The following is a 19009-nucleotide window of genomic DNA, read 5'->3' on the forward strand; positions in this document are numbered from 1 at the left end:
GAGGATGACCACCCTTCTCACTGTGTCCTCACATCGGGGAGAAAGGGCAAGCTCTCTGGTCTCTTCTTATAAACACATTAATTCTACCAGATCAGCCCCCCCACCCCATGACCTCATTTAACCTTAATTATCTCCTTGTAGGCTCTACCTCCAGATGCACACTGGGACACCAGAGCTTCAACATGTTGAGTTTCAGGCGTGCAGAATATAGTCCCTAGCAGATACGGTCTCAGATTTAGAATGGAACTAAGTTTTAAGAAACTGTCAAATTCTGGTGTCATGGAAGGACAAATCTCCACAATTACCTGAAAAAGCTTTTGGGGCACCTGAATGGCTCAGTCGGTTAAGCGTCCAACTCTTGATTTCATTTCAGGTCACGATCTCAAGGTTTGTGAGATGGAGCCTCCGAGCTGGGCGTGGAACCCACTTAAGATTCTCTTTCCGCTGCCCCTTCTCTCTCATAAATAAACACACCTTTCTTTTCCAGCTATGCATCTGTTTGAAGCTGGATTTTCTTCACATACATAATTCAACCAACATAACTGACGCCAAAAGATTGACTATTAAGGCACATATGAGAAGCTGGTTTAATGCCTTTCTTAATACAGTTGTGAAGAAGATTTATGAAAATATGAAATTCTTCTAATTTTTAGAAAATAGAGTTATTTTTCATGAAATGTTATTTACAGTAACATAATGAATTAGGCTTATTATTACTTTAATTTAAATAAGTATATATTTAAAAATTTTAGTAGTTTTAATTTTTAACAGGCTAAGCAGTGGCAATCCACATGAACACAAGCATTTTGAGGTCACTGAAGATTTTTTTGGTGGAATAAGTCCTCAGACCAAAAAGTTCTACAAGTGCTTGTCTAAATCATCTCTCAAAAAATTCAGATATATGGATCTTTTATTTATTTCATTTTCTCGAAGACCCTGTCTCTTAAGCCTTCTGCACTGTGGCAGTCGAGGCCGGTCTGGTTGTCTTTTATACCTATGTGAGCTGGTGCCCGAGGGGCCTTCTTCACCATCATGCACAGAAAATTGTGGCCTGTGGGCCACATCCAGCCTGCCATCTGTTTTTAAGTAAAGTTTTACTGGAACACAGCCACCCTCTTTCACTTATGTATTGTCATATTGTCTACTTTTGCACTACAATGGCATAATGGTAGAGCTGAGTGGTTGTGACAGAGACCAAATAGCCTAAAAACTGAAGAAGAAGAAAAAAGTACTATCCTGTCCTTTACGGAAAAAGTTTCCCAACCTGTGATCTAGGTGATTCTTTCATTGCTTTCCTGGGTTGGTTTATTTGCTCCCTGAATACTAGGTCTTCCTCCTTCCTGATTTTACGCTTTCATTCTGGTAAAACACATCTTTTGGTAGCTTCCTGAGAAAGGGTATATGAGAGGTACATTTTTTTTGAGGCCTTGCATATCTGAAAATGTTCTTTCCCTTTTTTTAAATGCTTATTTATTTTTGAGAGAGAAAGAGACAGAGAAAGAGACAGAGAGAGAGAGAGAGAGAGAGACAGAGAGAGAGAGACAGAGAGAGAGAGAATACACACTCGAGCTTGAGCAGGGGAGGGGCAGTGAGAGAGGCTCTGAAGTGGGCTCTATGTTGTTGGCAGCAGAGAGCTCTATGTGGGGCTTGAACTGATGAAAGGTGTGATCATGACCTGAGTTGAAGTTGGACGCTCAATTGACTAAGCCACCCAAGTGTCCTGAAAATGTCCTTTCCGATTCACACATTTTTTTGATAGCTTAGCTGGGTACAGAATTTTAGCATTAAAATCATAGTCTCTCAGAAATTAGAAAGCTTTGTTTCATTACCATCTAACTTCCAGGGTTATAACAGAATAGTCTTAAGTTATTCTTAGTTCTGAACTACAGTATGTGACTTTTTTTCCTTCTTAGAAGCCAAGAGGATCTTTCCTTTGTCCTTTGTGTTCTGAGATTTTATGATGATGTGGTCTGGAGATGATGTGTATCCACCACAGTGCTGGGCACTGGGTTCTCTCAATCTGGAAAGTCAAATCCTGCAGGAAAGGGGCATTTCCTTGAGGGATTTTGTTGATCATTTCTTCTCCCTTTTTCGATTGTTCCCTATTTCTGGAATGTTCATTGAACAGAGAGATACTGGATATCCTGGACGAGTCCTCTAATTTTCTTACTTGTTCTATCTCTTTCTGGGACAACTCCCTAACTCTATCTGCCAACCAGAATTTTGAGTCTTCTTTATTTCTTCTATCATGTTTTAAATTTCCATGAGCTCTTCCTCCCTGCTCCCCTGTTTCTTTTTTAAAGAATCTAGATCTTATAATTTCTTTAAAAATTTTTCTAGAGATATAAATGATAGTTTCTTTTCCCTGTATAGTCTGTTTTGTCCTAGTTGCTTTTTTCTGTTTGTTTGCTTTGGTTTTTCTATTTCATGCTAGATGCTTTTTAGTTTTGATTGTTTCTCTTTTTTAAGTAAGCTCTATGCCCAACGTGAGGCTTGAACACATGACCCCAAGATCAAGAGTCATATGCTCCCCTGACTCAGCCAACCAGGCGCCCCTTGGATGTCCCTTCATATGTGAAAGTGAAATAGTAAAATGCTGATTTTTAGTGAAATTCTAAGAAGCTCTGCTTGTGTTGATGGAGTTTACTGGCTCTCAGCTTCCCTACAGGGAGATGCAACTGAGCTGTTGGTTAGGAAGCCCCTGAGGTAATTATCCTTACATCTTCACACTCAGATTCCTCAAGAAAAGAGTTTCTTATCTCCTGACTCAAGAGTAAAAGGCTTGGTGACCAGAATTCTGGGTTCAGTTGGAAAAGAAAGCTGGGATTTTTAACATTCAGGATGCCAGCACTCAACCAACCTGTCCCAAACGACCACTACCATGCCGAGTGCTTGGTGTCCCTGGTTCAGACATCCTTAACTTTATCCTCACCAGAGAAGAAATTTCTGTTCTTCTTCCAAGTTATGGGAGGGCCAATCTTTCTAAATGAACTTTCAACCAATACAATTAGTCTCCTCTTCACCCACCTCTCCTCGGCATTGTGGAGTTGCCTGGGGCTGTCAATTTCTGAATTTCTTTAGGGTTCAGCTGTGCAAAACCGAGTTGTTTCTTGGCTTTCTCAATTGTTGGCTCGAGATTCAGCTTTCTCAGGACTGCTAAGTCAGTTACCACTCATCCATCTCCATCCCACTTCCAAAGTTTTGTTGCTGTTGTCTGCTCTCCCATTCTCTTTGTCCTTGTGGGTTTATGTCTTAAAAAAAATCTCCTCACTGTTGTTTTAGTGAGGTTTTGGGAGGGAATGAAAGTAAATGTGGGTATTTGATCCTCCATCTTTATTTGGAACCTCTTTATAATTAAATATCTTCTTTTTACTTCCATTTAATATTACAGCATAAACATTTCCTCTGCTCTTACATGGTCTCTGTAACAGCTTTAGTAACTGCAGAACATTCCACTGAATCAGAGCTGTTTGTTACTTAATCATGACCTTATTTTTAGATGTTTAGGGTTGTTTGTTTGCGGGGAGAAGACTAGTTTTTCCTGGAGTTATTTTCCATTTAATCCATTTCATTTATTCCCCACCTTAGGGAGTGCCTGCTGACATTCTTCTTTCTGTGCTTGGTCCATAGTTTCATCACTTTGGGCCTTGATTGTGGCATCGCTTTGTGCCAATTTAATTCACCTTCCAGCTACCAGGTTACTTGCATGATGATGCGGTGCTAATCTTTCCAAAATGGCACCTTTCTCATGACACTTCAGAGGAAACCTAACACCCAGAATTCATATGTGACTGGCATTTGAGGGTCCCCACAGTTTGATTCCATGTCACCTCCCCAAACACAACCCTTTCCCCTGGCGTCCTCCTTCCAACAGGGCCTGCTCTCCCAACTGTAGCTCAGGAGGCCCCTTCTGCCGCTCCCAGTCCGCACGCACCTTCCTTTACTCCTCATCTCCTGCACTAAGACTCTGCCGTGACTTTGTTTACACAATTCCTTCTTTCATTTGATATAAGATAAGAGAGAAATAACCTGTTTCTAACTGCTTAGGGTCGGTCTGGACTTCTAAACGAATGGACAGGTCTTCTGAGCCAGGGGGCTCTTTTCTGTTCTGGTCTGTGGTGATCTCCCACGCAGGGCCCTCCCCCCACCACTGTGGGACTCCACTGGGCACCAGGCATGTGGTGGGTGATTCGCAGGGACACGCCAAACAAACCGGTCACACGCGTAAGCTGTTACCTTGCCCTCCGGGGTGAGTGTCCAGATCACAGAGAAGGTCAGCTTGTCGGTCATGGGATGGAGGCTGCACAGCTCCTCGCACAGAAGCCTGGGAAGCATGGGGACAACCTGCAAGCAGAGAACAGGCCCGTGAGCACCTTCCCCTCGCATCTGCAGGAGGCAGCCAGGCTCGGGGGCCACCCCATGGACAGGGTTTGGGGGAACAGCTTCAGCATCCCAGAGCAAGCTGAAGATGGAGGCTGTGCTGCCCTCTGAAGCCCACAGAAGGACCGTGCTGTCTGGCACACTTTCCAAGAGGCTCCAGAGAGACGGGAGTGTGAACTGGACAGGGGAGAAGAATTGGTAACAGGGAAACGCTACGTTACAACAATGAAGAGTGCCTACGGTTTACGACATTCTGCACTGGAGCTCCGGACCCAAGCGTGACCTGGACTTTGTGATATACTGTTCCAGTTGAACTACGTAATTAAGAACCCAAGGTCTTACACTCAAGTCTTTAATTCCAGTTAATTGTTTTAAAGTTTATTTATTTTTGAGAGTGACAGAGAGAGAGAGAGAGCAAGCGAGCAGGGGAGGGGCAGGGAGAGAAGGAGACAGAGAATTCATGCTGTTAGCAGAGTCTGATGTCGGCCTCAAACTCATGAACCACGAGATCATTACATGAGTCAAAACCAGGAGTTGGATGCTTAACTGACTGAGCCACCAGGCGTCCCTAATTCAAGTTAGTTTTTGTGTATAGTGTAAGATAGTGTCCAGTGTCCACATCCTTTGCATGTGGCTGTCAGTTTTCCCAGCACCATTTATTGAAGAGACTTTCCCCCCTGTATGTTCTTGGCCCCTTTGTCAAAGACTAATTGACCACATGTACATGGCCTTTATGTACATGGGTTTATTTCCAAGCTGTGTACTCTGTTCTGTTGGCCTATGTGTCTGTTTTTATGCCAGTACCTTACTGTTTTGATAATTATACTTTGTAACATAGTTTGAAATCACAAGTGTAATGCCTGAAGCTTGTTTCCTGTCTCAAGATAGCTTTAGCTAGTCACAGTCCTTTGTGGTTCTATATTAATTTGAGCCTAGATTTTTCTATTTTTTTGTGAAAAATGCTATTGGAATTTTGATAGAGATTACATTGAATCTGTAGACAACTTTGGGTCGTAGGGGCATTTTAACAATATTCATTCTCCCAATCCAAGAACACAAGATATCTGTTTTTACACTTATTTGTGCCTTCATCAATCTCTTTCATTGATGCCTTACGGTCTTCGCTGCGCAGGTCTTTTACCCCCTGATTAAATGTAGTCCTAAGTATTTTATTGTTTTTGATACAGTTGTAAGTGGGATGGTTTTTTTAATTTCTAAATCATCTCACATCTGTTTGGATGGCTATTACCAAAAAGACAAGAAATTAACAAATGGTGGTGAGGATGTGGAGAAAAGAGAACACTTACACATTATTGAGGGGGGATCTAAATTGGGATAGCTGTAATGGAAAATTAGTACAGAGGTCTCTCGAAACATTAAAAACAGAATCACCATTTGATCCCGCAATCCCACTTCTGGGTATATATGCCAAGGACATGGGATCAGTACTTGGAAGAGATATCTGTGTTCCCATGCTCACTGCAGCACTATCACAATCGTAAGACATGGCAACAACCTACGTGTCTGCTGACAGAGGAAAGGTAAAGAAAACGTGTACCTACACATACACTGCGTCATATCACTATCCATAAAAAAGCAGGAAATCTCGCCATCTGGGACAGCATGAACGAACCTGGGAGGGTACTATATTACATGAAATAAGTCGGATGGGATCTCAAATACCGTCTGGTATCACTTACATGGCAGTGGCTGGGGCGGGGGTGAGGGGAGAAGAATGGGGAGATACAGGCCAAGTGGCACATACTTTCAGTTACAAGATGAATAAGTTCTGAGGATCTTAAGGTACAGCACGGAGACTACATTTAATAACAGGGTGTTGTACACTTGAAATTTGCTGACAGTAAATCTTAAGCATTCTCACCACATACACAAAAGACCTAACTGTGTGAGGTGACACATGTATTCATTATCTTCATCTCACCAGTCATTTCACAAGCACACGTGTACCACATCATCATACTGTATGCTTTGAAAATATACAATTATATTTATCAATGACTTGTCAATAAATCTGGGAAAAATAAAAGAACCCAAGGGCTGAGTGTAAACTCATGATGGGGTCTCATCAAAATAAAATGGCAGAATTGATGCTTTAGTGATCAGAAATATCACAGCTGACCAAATCTCAGGTCGGAACATTAACAGGATACTCCAACAAAATATCACAGGTTTCCTAGGAGAACACTATGATTAACCAGTCACTCATTTTGCAGTGTTTTAAGCCCAAATTATTTCTTCCCTTTATTGATCTTCTAGTCCATAATAAATTGATCCAGTGGTATACCTTCTTTAATTAAAAAAAAAAATTCTTTTCAACTTACTTAAAAAATTTTTTTTTTTAATGTTTTATTTATTTCTAGGAGAGAGAGAGAGGGAGACAGCGTGAGCAGGGGAGGGTCAGAGAGAGAGGGAGTCACAGACTGAAACAGGCTACAGGCTCTGAGCTGGCAGTCAGCACAGAGCCCGACACGGGGCTCGAACCCACGAACCGCAAGATCATGACCTAAGCGAAAGTCGGACGCTTAACCGACTAAGCCACCCAGGCGCCCCTCAACTTACTTTAAAATGATGACTTCACATCTATCCCAGAATGCTACTTGTTTTCTCTAAAGTTTTAAAGATAAAGACAGTATCTCTCCCTGGCTCTCTTGAAGACACTTCAGACTCGCTCTCTCCTCCCTTTAAATCTATTCTTCCTTCCACACTTTTCTTGATCATCATGCACTCCCCTCGCAAACTAAACCGGCCACAGCAGGAGCCCTTATCCCACAAGCTGGCAGCGTTGAGCACAGGCTATGCGGGGAGCCTGCGGCAAAGTAATGGAGGAGGAGTAGGCGAGAGAGGAAAGTATGCACTAGTTGAGGTGAAGTCATCTGGGTAAGTTTCTTTGTCAGCAAAAGCAAAATAGATCCCCGTGGTTTCTTACTCTGTGAAGTGATGGTACCTATATCCTGTTTCAACACAGTAAATAACCTTTGGTATGGGAAAGTAAATTCTAGAGCTCATGGCCCACACCAATAACAAACAATAACTATATGGCATTACTTGGCATTATTCTGAATGATGCAGCATTTTTTTTAAACACCTATGTAAAAATCTAATGACCACCTGAAAAGTTTTGGTAACAGCTTTTTTTTTTTGATGTTTGATGTTTTTTTCTTGATGCTGCTTTTATACCACCTGTTCAGAGGACACTACATTTTCTTTAACTTATTTAATGGGTGTTAAAATACGGTCTTCATATTTAACACTGTCTGGCAGGTATCAAGTGCTTTACAAAAGAATACATCTTCACCCGCACACATACAGGTGCGAAGTGGAGAAAGTCTCAATGCCACACTGTCTTGGCACAAGACTGTAAAGATTTCCCATCATTTCAGCTTTTGGATTACGCCATGGATTGAACTGTCCCCCTGCGCCTCCAAATTCCTACGGGGAAGCCCTAGCCCTCAGTATCCCTGCACTGGACATAGGGGCTTGAGGAAGTAATTAAGGTTAAATGAAGTCATAAGGGTGCAGCTCTGATCCGACAGGGAGAGGTAACGCTCCCCTCCCTGCCCTACACAGACACAGAAAAAGGGCCCTTTGAGGACACAGCCATCCACAAGCCAGGAAGAGTCCTCACTGAGAACCAGACTGGTCAGGACCTTCATCTAGGACCTCTACTTGCCAGAACTGTGAACACATAAAATGCCTGTTGTTTAAGCCGCCGGGTATAGTGTATTGTATGACGGCCCGAGCTAAAATAGACTAAGGCAAATTTGTCGAGTGTGCATTCTGGGATTCTTCTCTGCCTCGCATGACCTGATGATGATGCCAATTGTATTCTGGTGGTAAGCTGCTCGCCCAGCATGCCCAGTCCAGAGCTTATACCTCTTTACACATACAGGTGTTTCTTTCAAGTGCTCAAGGTGCTATCTTACTTTAAATTACAAAGCTGAGTGTATGAGGATGTAAAGCAATTCCTGACTTTGTGCTTTAGTGTCTGTCAAAAGAAAGTCATTGTGGTTAAATGCAGTGTGGTTTCCTGGACTGAAGCTGAAAAAAGACGTTAGTGGAAAAGCTGATGAGATCCAAATAAAGTATGGATTTTAGTTAACAGTCATTTCCCGATATCAGCTTATTAGTTATGACAAATGTCCTAGGGTAATATTACACGTTAATGCTGGGTGAACTGGGAAGTGGGACCTCTTTGTACTGTCTTTGCAACTTTTCTGTTAAGTCTAAAATTATTGCAAAATAAAAGCTTATTAAAAACAGGGGCGCCTGGTTGCCTCAGTCGGTTAAGCGGTTGACTTGGGCTCAGGTCATGATCTCATGATTCGTGGGTTCAAGCCCCACATTGGGCTCTGTGCTGACAGCTCAGAGCCTGGAGCCTGTTTCGGATTCTGTGTCTCCCTCTCTCTCTGACTCTCCCCTGCTCATGCTGTCTCTCTTTCTCTCTCAGAAATAAATAAAACATTAAAAAAATTTTTTAAAACAAAAAAACAGAAAACCTAAAAGCCACTGCTTTCTTGAGTTGACCTCATAAGCCTTACACGTTTAAATCTGAAAGAAATTTAAGCTAATGAAATACAACCTGATCTGTTCTTATATATTAGAGTTTAGGGTTAAGATTTATTTGCAAAAAAAAAGGCCTTTATCACTAAAAAAAAAAAGTCTAAAGATCAGTAAACAATAGAGTGAAGTCCATGTTCATCAGCAGCACGATGCAGGAAAGAGTAAAGAATTTGAAGACCCACGGACTTGAAGTCTAATCCTGGGCCCATCACCTCCTGTACCTCTTGGGCAAACTGGCAGAATTCTGAACCTCAGTTTTCTTACTGGCAAAATAATACTGAAGATGCTCAATACAAGTCTGCCATCCCACGGTCTTCCAGGTCCTTCGATCACCCAACTCAGCCTTCCCTTGCAGCGAGTCCATGCACTGCACACCCTTCACCTGCCAGGCCTGCTCACCATTCTAGCTCTCTATACCTAGACACTTCCACAGCTCTTAACACATCCTAATTACTTCCGTGCCCCTCCCTTCCACCACATCCTGGAATCTTCAGGAATAAGGACCAGCTCTCGTGCCTGTCTCTCTGTCTTGCACCTGACACACAGTGGGCACCTTGTCTGCAAATGACTGACTTCTGCCCAGAGAATGAATCACTTATTCTTTACTATTTATTGCATCACATTAACCATTTTATGGAATCCATGGTGGACTTCTATTTAAACACTTTGACACAAGAATTTCATAGACAGCTAGTATTTTAAGTAGAAGATAAACTGTTTCGACTATTCTCTTCTAAGGGGTGTGTGGGTGGCTCAGTCGGTTGAGTGTTTGACTTCGGCTCAGGTCATGATCTCATGGTTCGTGGGTTCGAGCCCCGCATTGGGCTCTGTGCTGACAGCTAGCTCAGAGCCTGTAGGCTACTTCAGATTCTGTGTCTCCCTCTCTCTCTGACCTTCCCTGTTCACGCTGTCTCTCTCAGAAATAAATAAAACATTGGGGCGCCTGGGTGGCTTAGTCGGTTAAGCGTCCGACTTTCGCTTAGGTCATGATCTCGCGGTTCGTGGGTTCAAGCCCCGCGTCGGGCTCTGCCAGCTCAGAGCCTGGAGCCTGTTTCAGAGTCTGTCACTCCCTCTCTCTCTGACCCTCCCCTGCTCACGCTGTCTCTCTCTCTCTCTCTCCTAGAAATAAAGCATTAAAAAAAAATTAAAAATAAATAAATAAATAAAACATAAAAAAAAAAAAACTACTGGCACACTCAGTGGCCGCCCAGGTTATAAACACTGCTTTGTATCTTTTTTTTCTTTTTTTTAATATTTTTATTTATTTCTAGGAGAGAGAGAGAGACAGCGTGAGCAGGGGAGGGTCAAAGAGAGAGGAAGATACAGAATCTGAAACAGGCTCCAGGCTCTGAGCTGGCAGTCAGCACAGAGCCCGACGCAGGGCTCGAACCCATGAACCACAAGATCATGACCTAAGCGAAAGTCGGACGCTTAGCCGACTAAGCCACCCAGGCGCCCCTGTATCTTTTTTTTCTTATACAGAGGATAACATTTTAATATTCAGATGCCAAAGAACCTAAGTGTTCATGAAGAAGCTAAATGTGAAAACATTTCCAGGTAGTGTCATTATCTTAATTTTTTAAAGGGCATTCCTTTTAAGAAACTTTCACCAGATCTTGGGGCAGAATTCAGATGGTATTCAAAGAAAAGTCTTTACGTCCATGTAGTTTTGTAAATAGATGGTTATTTCTCTTTCAAAGGCGAAGGGATGAAGAAGATATTACAATCGCACGTGTGGTTTGGCACACCCTGGCCTGATTTCTGCCGGGGTCACTGGCAATGCACCCCATGGCCCATGACACACGTGTCAAGTCCACAGCACAGAAGGGATCCCCACGGGAGGAGGGCCGGAGAGACAGGCAGCCGCTCTCAATAAGCCGAGGCCTCAATCCAAGTCCTGTTATCTCAGGGAAGCCCCGCCTGGACAAGAGCCTGTGGTCTATGCGTGCTGTCAGCTCTGTGACATCTGCCACAGTACCTGGACAACCTCCCAGGCAGGGGTGATGAGTGCAGAGCACAATGAACAAGTGGAAAAGAGAAGAAAGGTCTCTCCGGGGGTTGAGAAACGGCTAGCTGTCATTAGCAGCATGCGACCACTTATGCCACCCCGGGGCCCCGGACTGCCTCCGAGTCTGTTTTGTCCTCATTAGCTTCACTCCAAGGTACGGACCCCATGGAGAAGTCCCTCAAAGTTCTCAAACTCCCCCACTTTCACTGTCCCAACTCTACAGCCCCCACAGTCTTACAATCTGCTTTTCCTGTGTTTACAACTCACAGCTGAGCAGTGACAATCACCGGACCGTGTGACGGTTATCACAAGCCAGGCTCAGCTCTTACCCTTTGTCTGGGGCTGGTCCTTTCCTCCAGGCCCTTGGACTCCATTCCAAGACTCTCATAACTCTCCTCCAATCTCCTACCTAGCTGCCCTCTCCCTCACTCTCAGGAGAAACCTTCAACTTTTCTGCACAGAGAAAACAGAGATCATCAGACTCCACCCCACCCGTGCATCCTTCCAGCCCCTTCCTCTGGCCTCTTTCTCCCAACATCCCTCCTCTGCTTTGCATGTGCACCTCAGTCCTCTGATAGCTCACAAGTGTCCTTGCTGTGCAAGGCCTGGCCCCCTGTGTGGGCTTGGACCCACCCCCTCTCCACCAAAGCACTTCTCAATTATCTTCTACCCTCTGTCTTTCCCGTGGACCATAAATAAGGTGTGCCTCTCCTTCCCAGTGTGGGCCTCCCGCTCTGGGGGTCCCCCTTTGCGTCACTAAGGTTCTCAAAATAGTTCAGGCTTCCTATCTTCATTTCCTCTCACTTCTCCACTCAATAGGACATTTTTAAATTATAAAACTTACATGGTCATGGTGGAAATTTTAGGCGGTAACAAACCAAACCATGAGGGTTGTGAGGCTCCGTGCCTTAGGATTAAACAGTGCTAACATGTTACAGAACCTTTGTGTTCTTTCTGCGCACGCACGTGTAGATGACCACACGTCAGGTAAAATGTGTGTTACAGGTACGTGTGTCTTTTGAAACGCAGAGCTAGCGGATGCTCTGACTCCCACCACGTCGCTCCTTCCAGGACCCTTTCCTTGGCTGGCTCCTTAAACGTTAGTGCTCTCGCCCTCTGCCCCTCTTCCTTCTCTCCCTGCGCGTGCTCCCCGGGACTTCCCTCACTCCTGGGGCTGCACTCCCACCGACACACGAGTCTCATCCGCACTGCATTTCCAGCCCTGCCTCTGCTGGTAACTCCAGATCCCTTCATGATGCTGCACTCTAGACTCCTTGGTATGAATGTCCTACGCACACCTCAAACTTCGCACGAAGAAGACAAAGTTCCGTGTTGTCCTCCCTGCACCTGTTGCTATGACTGTATTTTCTATCTCTGGCAAGAGCAGCAGCACCCTGTTACCAGTTAAACAAGCAAGCAAACAACAACAAAACCACACACACATACCCCTCCCACAGAACACAACTGGGTGTTATCTTGCGATTTCTCCACTCTCCTCCTGCCGCCACAACCAATCGGCATGCAGAATCTGTAGGTTTTACATCTAAATCTCTCTTAAATGAGTCTTCTCTCCTCCCTGTCTTCCACTGTTCAAGTGTGGACACATTCATCTCTCTTGGGTTATATTCAAATAGTCTCCTAAGCTGACAGCAGAGTTTGGGAGTGGAAATTATTCTGGATAAGGTTTCCTTATGATCCTCCATCCTTCTGCATCTTCTTACTCTATTCTACCCAGTGATGATTTGCAAACCCGTTTACAATAGGAAAACATGGTCTTTACCTCGCCAATAGCTGATGAAATGAATTCGGCAGTTTGATTTTTTGCTTGTCCTGCTAATAAGGGAGGGTCCAAACACCTGCAATGGGGCAGAGAAGTCTCCAGCAAAGCCTGAACCCCCTGTCTCTGTGTTCAGTGGCCAAGGGTCAACGGTGGCCAAAAGCTCTGAGAAGCTGGTGGAGGGCCTCTATCTCCAAGGAGAAAGCAGAGACAACAGGGGGAAGTCGACTTGCCGTGTGCCGAGTCCCACCCTCTGCCGTGTGATATGGGTTCCTGGATAGGGAGGGGATACGGCTGGGCGCTCCTTGCTCAGGATGCCTGTGTTAGCACCAGGCCGAAGACATCTATTGCTCGACTGCTCCTGGAGTCCAGCTCGACCCCAGCATGTGGGTAAACTCTCCGAAAATTCTATGAGCAAAACTCCCCGTCTACTTTGGGGCAGTTATTCAAAGCCTCAAGGGGCCACGGCTGAGGCAAAGGGCTCTGGTACTGATAACAGCTGTCCTGCCTCTGGCCTCGCTATTCTTCAACCACACAGCTGCTAACGCGATGTTCTACCCGAAGCAAAGGAGACCGTGTCCCTTCCCTGCTTGCCCTCAAGGTGAAGTCCGCGCTCCTCAGCTTGCCTCACAGGCCTCTCTTTACAACTTCAGCTTTTGGCCCCTCCTGCGATTTATGCTCCAGAACTTCCAAACTGCATACTGTTCCTTATGGAGCCACTGCCTGGAATGCCCTCTCCACCCAGGTGTCTACCTCGAAATTTTCGACTCAAAATTTGAAACACTGCTCAAAACTGAATTCTGTTGTGAGTCATCTCGGCTCTTATGGAAGCTCCTCTCCTACCACCAGCCCAGGCAGGTACGACTTCTCTGTCCTCCCCGGTGCTCCTCACCTTGGGACTACTTCTGTCACTGCCAGTGGCCCGGGGTCCTGTACGCGCCTGTTGCGTGCCCGCCTCCTCTGACTTGCCCCAGGCCGGGCCCCGCATCTCCCTCATCTTTACACACCTGGCACCTGGCACACAGCTGGGCCTCAACAAACACCAACTGGATGAAGACCCAAAGCACTGCAGGCATCGGCAAGGGAGAGGGACTTACAGGGTGCTGAGGCTCTGTAAGCACCCTTCGGGCCAGCGTTAAAGTTGAGTCAGGGCAGAGTTTAAAAGCTGGTCACGGAAAAAAGGGACATGGTGACAGGACACTGACTTTCTAAGCATCCTGGACTAGGGCTTGGGAGACTTCAGAGAAATTGATCATTTGGGTAAATATGCCATTGCCCAAGGCAGCTGGGTGGGGGTACCATCAAGACTATAAAATCTTATATTAGCCTCAGAGAGCAGAAACATCTGCTAAAGCCACAGCAGGCGGGCTGGCCAAGTTCAGCAACGGGTTAGCCAGGACAGCCCTGTGACCAACGGAAAGGGCCACAGAGGGGAAGAATCAATCATTCACACAAAGAGGAACAGGAGGGACTAGCAGAGGCAGAGGGCTTCCAAGGCTCAAGGGAGCCAGATGTTAGCGACCCAGCCGAGGAGGGGCCGCAGGGGGGTCCTCTGACCCTTCCAGCCCAGGTCTCTGTTGGCTCCCAAACTCCCTCACACCCTCAAGAGCCCATTGGCTGTGGGAGCCTGGGAACTTAGGGAGTTTTTCTCCTCTTCTCTGAGGACTTCGAGGTTTCAGCAGGAAGGTGCAGCTGGCCCCCCACTCACACGCTGCAACAGCCTAAAGGGAATGGGTATCTGCCAGCCAACATCTCTGTTGAAAGAGTTTCCTTTTTCATATCGACACTTCCACGAACTCCGAATTTGATCAACTCTTTGCTGCACAGTTTGACATTAACAAAGCATCAACACTCGGACAACCTGCTGGGGTCAGAAAGGAACATCTTAAAACTCTTTGGATTCCACGTTAAGACAGGCTTCCAGTCCCAATCTTTGATCTCTATTATAAAGCAGCACCAATAAAATAGTGTAGAGATTTATGGGCGAACTTTCATTTGAGCTGTTTCACACCTAAAATAACACCAGTGCTCCGGCCAACGGGCAGACAATTCAGCTTTAGGTTTCAACTGTTTAGGGGTTCTTTTACTTTTAAAACTTAATTCACTTATTTTAAAAAATCATCTTACATTTTACAATTTCATTGTAGTTCCCTCTCAGGGAAGACAGCCAGGAGACATTTGCTGGGTAGATGTCACGTCCTTCTGAGAAGGACAGGCCCAAAGTCAGTTAGACAGGTGTCCCCTAATGGACAGATGCCTGATTTTTGTCAAAAAGAGTGTTTTTTCGTGAAACGTAAATGGACAGTATTTCAATTTATATATCTTCCTGAGCATGCCCTGTTGTTAATGAGAGTAACCCAACACTGAACACTGTGAGTAAAATCCCCAAAAAAGGATTTCATTGTAAAGACAGTAATATGGTATTTGGACCTAAAATCTGTTTTATTGTATATTTCTAATCTATGGAATAATCCCCCATATCAAGCTTGGCCTGTAACTCTAATGTCAGTTACTTCTAAGCCAGTAGCACCAAATAAAGAGAAACTGGCGCCACATTCCCTACAGATGGGAAATCGCCCGGCCCCCTCCCCCACTGCACACCCCTCTGCCCCCATTTGATGAAGCTGGGAGAAATTCTGCCAAATGAGAAAGCAGAGAATCTGGAGGAAGAGGAAAGCAGCTCATCCAGCTTTTAAGAAGACCTTTATAGGCAAAGTAAAGTGAAAACAGTAGAAAAGTTCCTGGACACAGTCCTTCAAGAAACAAAAATGAGTAGGAAGAAAGGTCAGAGTCGTGGTTCAAAGGAATCAGAACACACAGCTGCTGTCCAAGGTTGTGGGCAGGCGCTGCCCGCTCCCGCCAAGCTGGGGGCCGAGCCGGGCGGCAGGGCCCGCGGCCACTCAGGGGCACATGGGCCCTTCATGCACTCTGCTCCCCACTTTGAGAGCTCAGCATCAGAGCCCCAACTCTGCAGTCCCGAAGAGAAATTCTAGAACTGTGACAATCACAAAACCAAAGCAAAGAGAATAGGAAAGGAAATGTACTTAGTTATTTAACCCAATTTTATTTTTCCATTTTTGGTTTTGGACACATAATTCCTCATTATAAAAGGAGAATGCAACAGCTAGATAAGAGAAAGCCACCTGCTTGGACGAAGGACTTCTAATTGTGGCTTGAACTCATAAATATTTGAATCTAAAGAACAGAGTTAAACTTTTCTACGTGGAGAGAACAATTCACATTATTCACTTTACGTGGTCTTTAAAGTCTACGAGATTGCCACTTCTGCTTCGCTTTCCATCCTAACATTATAGTTTTGTAGGTGTAAGGGGTTCTGGAGGCTTATCTCCCTTTCCCTAAGAGGCCTTGGGCCAACCCAAGGCCAGATTTGGCCAACTGCAGTTTTAGGCAGGGGGTATTCATAGGATGTCTCCAACCTGAGGTTATATTAAGTGTAAACAACGTACAAATATCAGAGCTGTGTTCTCAGGAGGGCCAAGCTGTGAGTGAGGGACCTGGCTTTTGATGCTGTTCCTTGGTCTGAGTAAGCTGGATACCTTTGCTAGAAGGAGCCAGAGTGGAGTGAAAGTCATCCCCACAAAAGCTTCAAAATGAAAACACTTTAAATATCTCTCTCTCTCTCTCTCTCTCTCTCTCTCACACACACACACACACAAGTGCACAAGTCGGAAAATCTAAGTCTGTGTGTTTTCGCTAACTGAAAGCTCGGTGCCCAGAGCAGGAGTCAGCAGCAGTCTCCCACTACCTGGGCCCTCTTTTCTCAAGGGCAACCACTACCCTGACTTCTGTTCACTCTGCCCGTCTTTGAACTTTATACAAACAGACCCATACACTGCGTACTCTTGTGCCTGGTTTCCCTCACCTTGTTTCTCTAGATTGCAGTTGGCAATCTAGAGTCCTACTGTGTGACTCCACCAACATTTACTTGCTCACCCTAGTGACGGGCGCTGAATAGTGCCTGGTTCTTTGTGTTTGTTTTCGGTGGCACCACCCTGTTATTTGAGTTTACATTTCCTAATATCGAATGTTGAGGAGCATCTTTTCATGTGCTTTTTTGTCATCTGTGTACCTTCTTCCATGAAATGCTTTTCTAGCTCTGAGACTCCAGATTATCTTGTCAAGGGCAGGTCAGGGGATGAAACTTTCTCAGAAGGCGTTTTCATCCCTTTCTCCGCTCTAGTGTGACAGTGCCGTAGACATTACAGAAATGAGTGCATGTGGCTAAGTTAAAAAAAAAAACAAACAAAAACTGTGGCTCATGTGGGCTGAGTCTGGTGAGACCTGCTTTGGAACCAGAGTCTGAAGGCAGTTACTTTTCCTCATTTCCTTCCGAACATGGGCACTGGTCTGAGTTACGTGGGAGGCAGGGCTGCCCTGGAACCTCGGGTGAGCACCTGTGTCCGGCCCTGGTGTCTCCTTGGTGTGGCTCTTCTTGAACACGGAAGGAAAACATGCAGCTGCAGAGGGCAAGCACTTTTCCAAAGAAAACCATTTTTTTTAAAGACCTCATTGGATGTGAGAAAAGATGCTCGGATAAGATGGCTGTTCCTGATTTTTTTTTTTTTTTTAAAGAAAGGAGAAACAAAGGAAGCAGACTAAGCAGAATGAGTCTCAATCCAGGGGACTGGGGACTGGTGCTTACCTTCTGAACCAAGTAGACACTTGTGGCTCTCTCAGCAGCCACTTTATCCAGAGGGGACCCCTCAGGAACGAAGTAACTGACGTCAGCAATATGAACCCCCACTTCAAAGTTGCCTGTAAACACAGAAGAAGGCTGATCAGCGTGGTACGGAAAGCGAGAGCCATCCCTCCCGGGAATCCTTCTCAAGAATGCATGGCACCCGCAGAGGCCACGGGCTCTGAGGTGCGGGCCCCCGTTTCCAGTCCTGCTGGGCAATCTGCTTGCCCCCGGTGATTTGCACGGTTCTTGTCCTCACTGTATAGTGAGATGGCGAGATCTGTGTCCCCAAGAAACAACCTTAACCATTTTCGCGAGACGTTTCCCATTTCTCAAGACCTCTTGTCTTTGCCAAAGAAGGCTCATTTGGGATGGGGAACAAGCCCTTTCAGGTTACTGGAAATGAGTCCACGAATCCTGTGGACCCTGCCTCTGAATTCTCTGCTCTTCCTGTCCATTCTGATCACAGCCTTTATGCTGAGATCTACACCTGGCCTTCCTGCCTTGATTCTGCCCCTTCTCACCTAGGCCTGCACACTGTTGCCTGGCATCTTCTCGGCCATGGATCTGGTGATGCCACTCCTTAGCCTGTAAGTCATGTCCTCACTCGGTCTCACCCCAATCTGCCTCACCGGGCCCTCCAGCACCCCCTCCACATCTCCGTTATGCAGCTGCCATGGGAAACCTCTTTCTAGTCCCAGAACATATCTTACCTCATCCCACTGAGAGGTTTGCTTGGCTCATGTTTTTTCTTATGTTTGGGATCATCTCAACAGGATCTGCCTATCAAAATCCTTCTTGCCTTATAAGGATCAACTGACAGAGAACCCCAGAACAAGAAGAGATTCTCTGCCCTCTGTTTCTTCTACCTGCTCTAAGTACTTGATCCATATATGAACATGACTTCCAGGGTCTTTCTGTCAGAGCACTCATCTCTGCCAGACCCCATGGCATGTCTTTATTGGCGTACCGATTTGCTGCCTCCCTCCCTCCCTCCCTACGGTGTGAGCCCCAGCAAGGCAGAGCCTCTGTGTCAAGTTCACTGGCGTAGGCACGACACCTGAAAGGATGCCTGGCAAATCACAGGCACTCTATAAATACTGGGCGGGTGGAAGAATCAGTAACTGGCCTCTCTGCCTGTTGTCTTTTCCCTTCTGGTAAAAGACCTATGTTTCCCCCCTTTCGGAACTGCCTTTTCCCCTCCTGGTACAGCTGCTTTTCAGCAGTTCCTGCCTTCCCTATAGTTCAAATGGAGAGATGGCCAGATGGTGTAGGCTGGAGGGGTTACGCCTAAAGTAGGCTGAGGGGATAGTCAGGTTATAAATTTAAGATTTACTGTTGAACATCCCATAAGTTCTCTCTCACAGACAGGATATGTGATCACACACACACACATACACGCATATGAAAATGGACAGAAAGGATGACGAGCGCATCACGGGCAGACAGAGGCACACTGATGGCATCAACACAAAGGTGAATTTGCATTAATTAGTAAATTAAATAATGAGAGACAGAGGGAGAGATGGCAGGGGGAGAGGGGCAAAGGGAGAGAATCTTAAAC

General features: G+C 45.5%; 1 protein-coding gene across 1 annotated transcript in view; it reads right to left on the minus strand.

Annotated features, from left to right (window-relative positions):
* The window catches only part of DIS3L2 (DIS3 like 3'-5' exoribonuclease 2), a 348824-nt gene that overhangs the window by 91111 nt on the left and 238704 nt on the right, over positions 1 to 19009 (minus strand). Inside the window, exons 11-12 of the mRNA XM_039234582.1 lie at positions 17410 to 17522; positions 4237 to 4344 (exon numbers count right to left, since the gene is read on the minus strand). Coding sequence (XP_039090513.1) covers positions 4237 to 4344; positions 17410 to 17522 — 221 coding nt within the window. The remainder of the gene's footprint in view (positions 1 to 4236; positions 4345 to 17409; positions 17523 to 19009) is intronic.

This window comes from Hyaena hyaena, unplaced genomic scaffold (assembly GCF_003009895.1).
Source record: "Hyaena hyaena isolate Hyena2069 unplaced genomic scaffold, ASM300989v1 scaffold_86, whole genome shotgun sequence".
Taxonomy (NCBI): domain Eukaryota; kingdom Metazoa; phylum Chordata; class Mammalia; order Carnivora; family Hyaenidae; genus Hyaena; species Hyaena hyaena.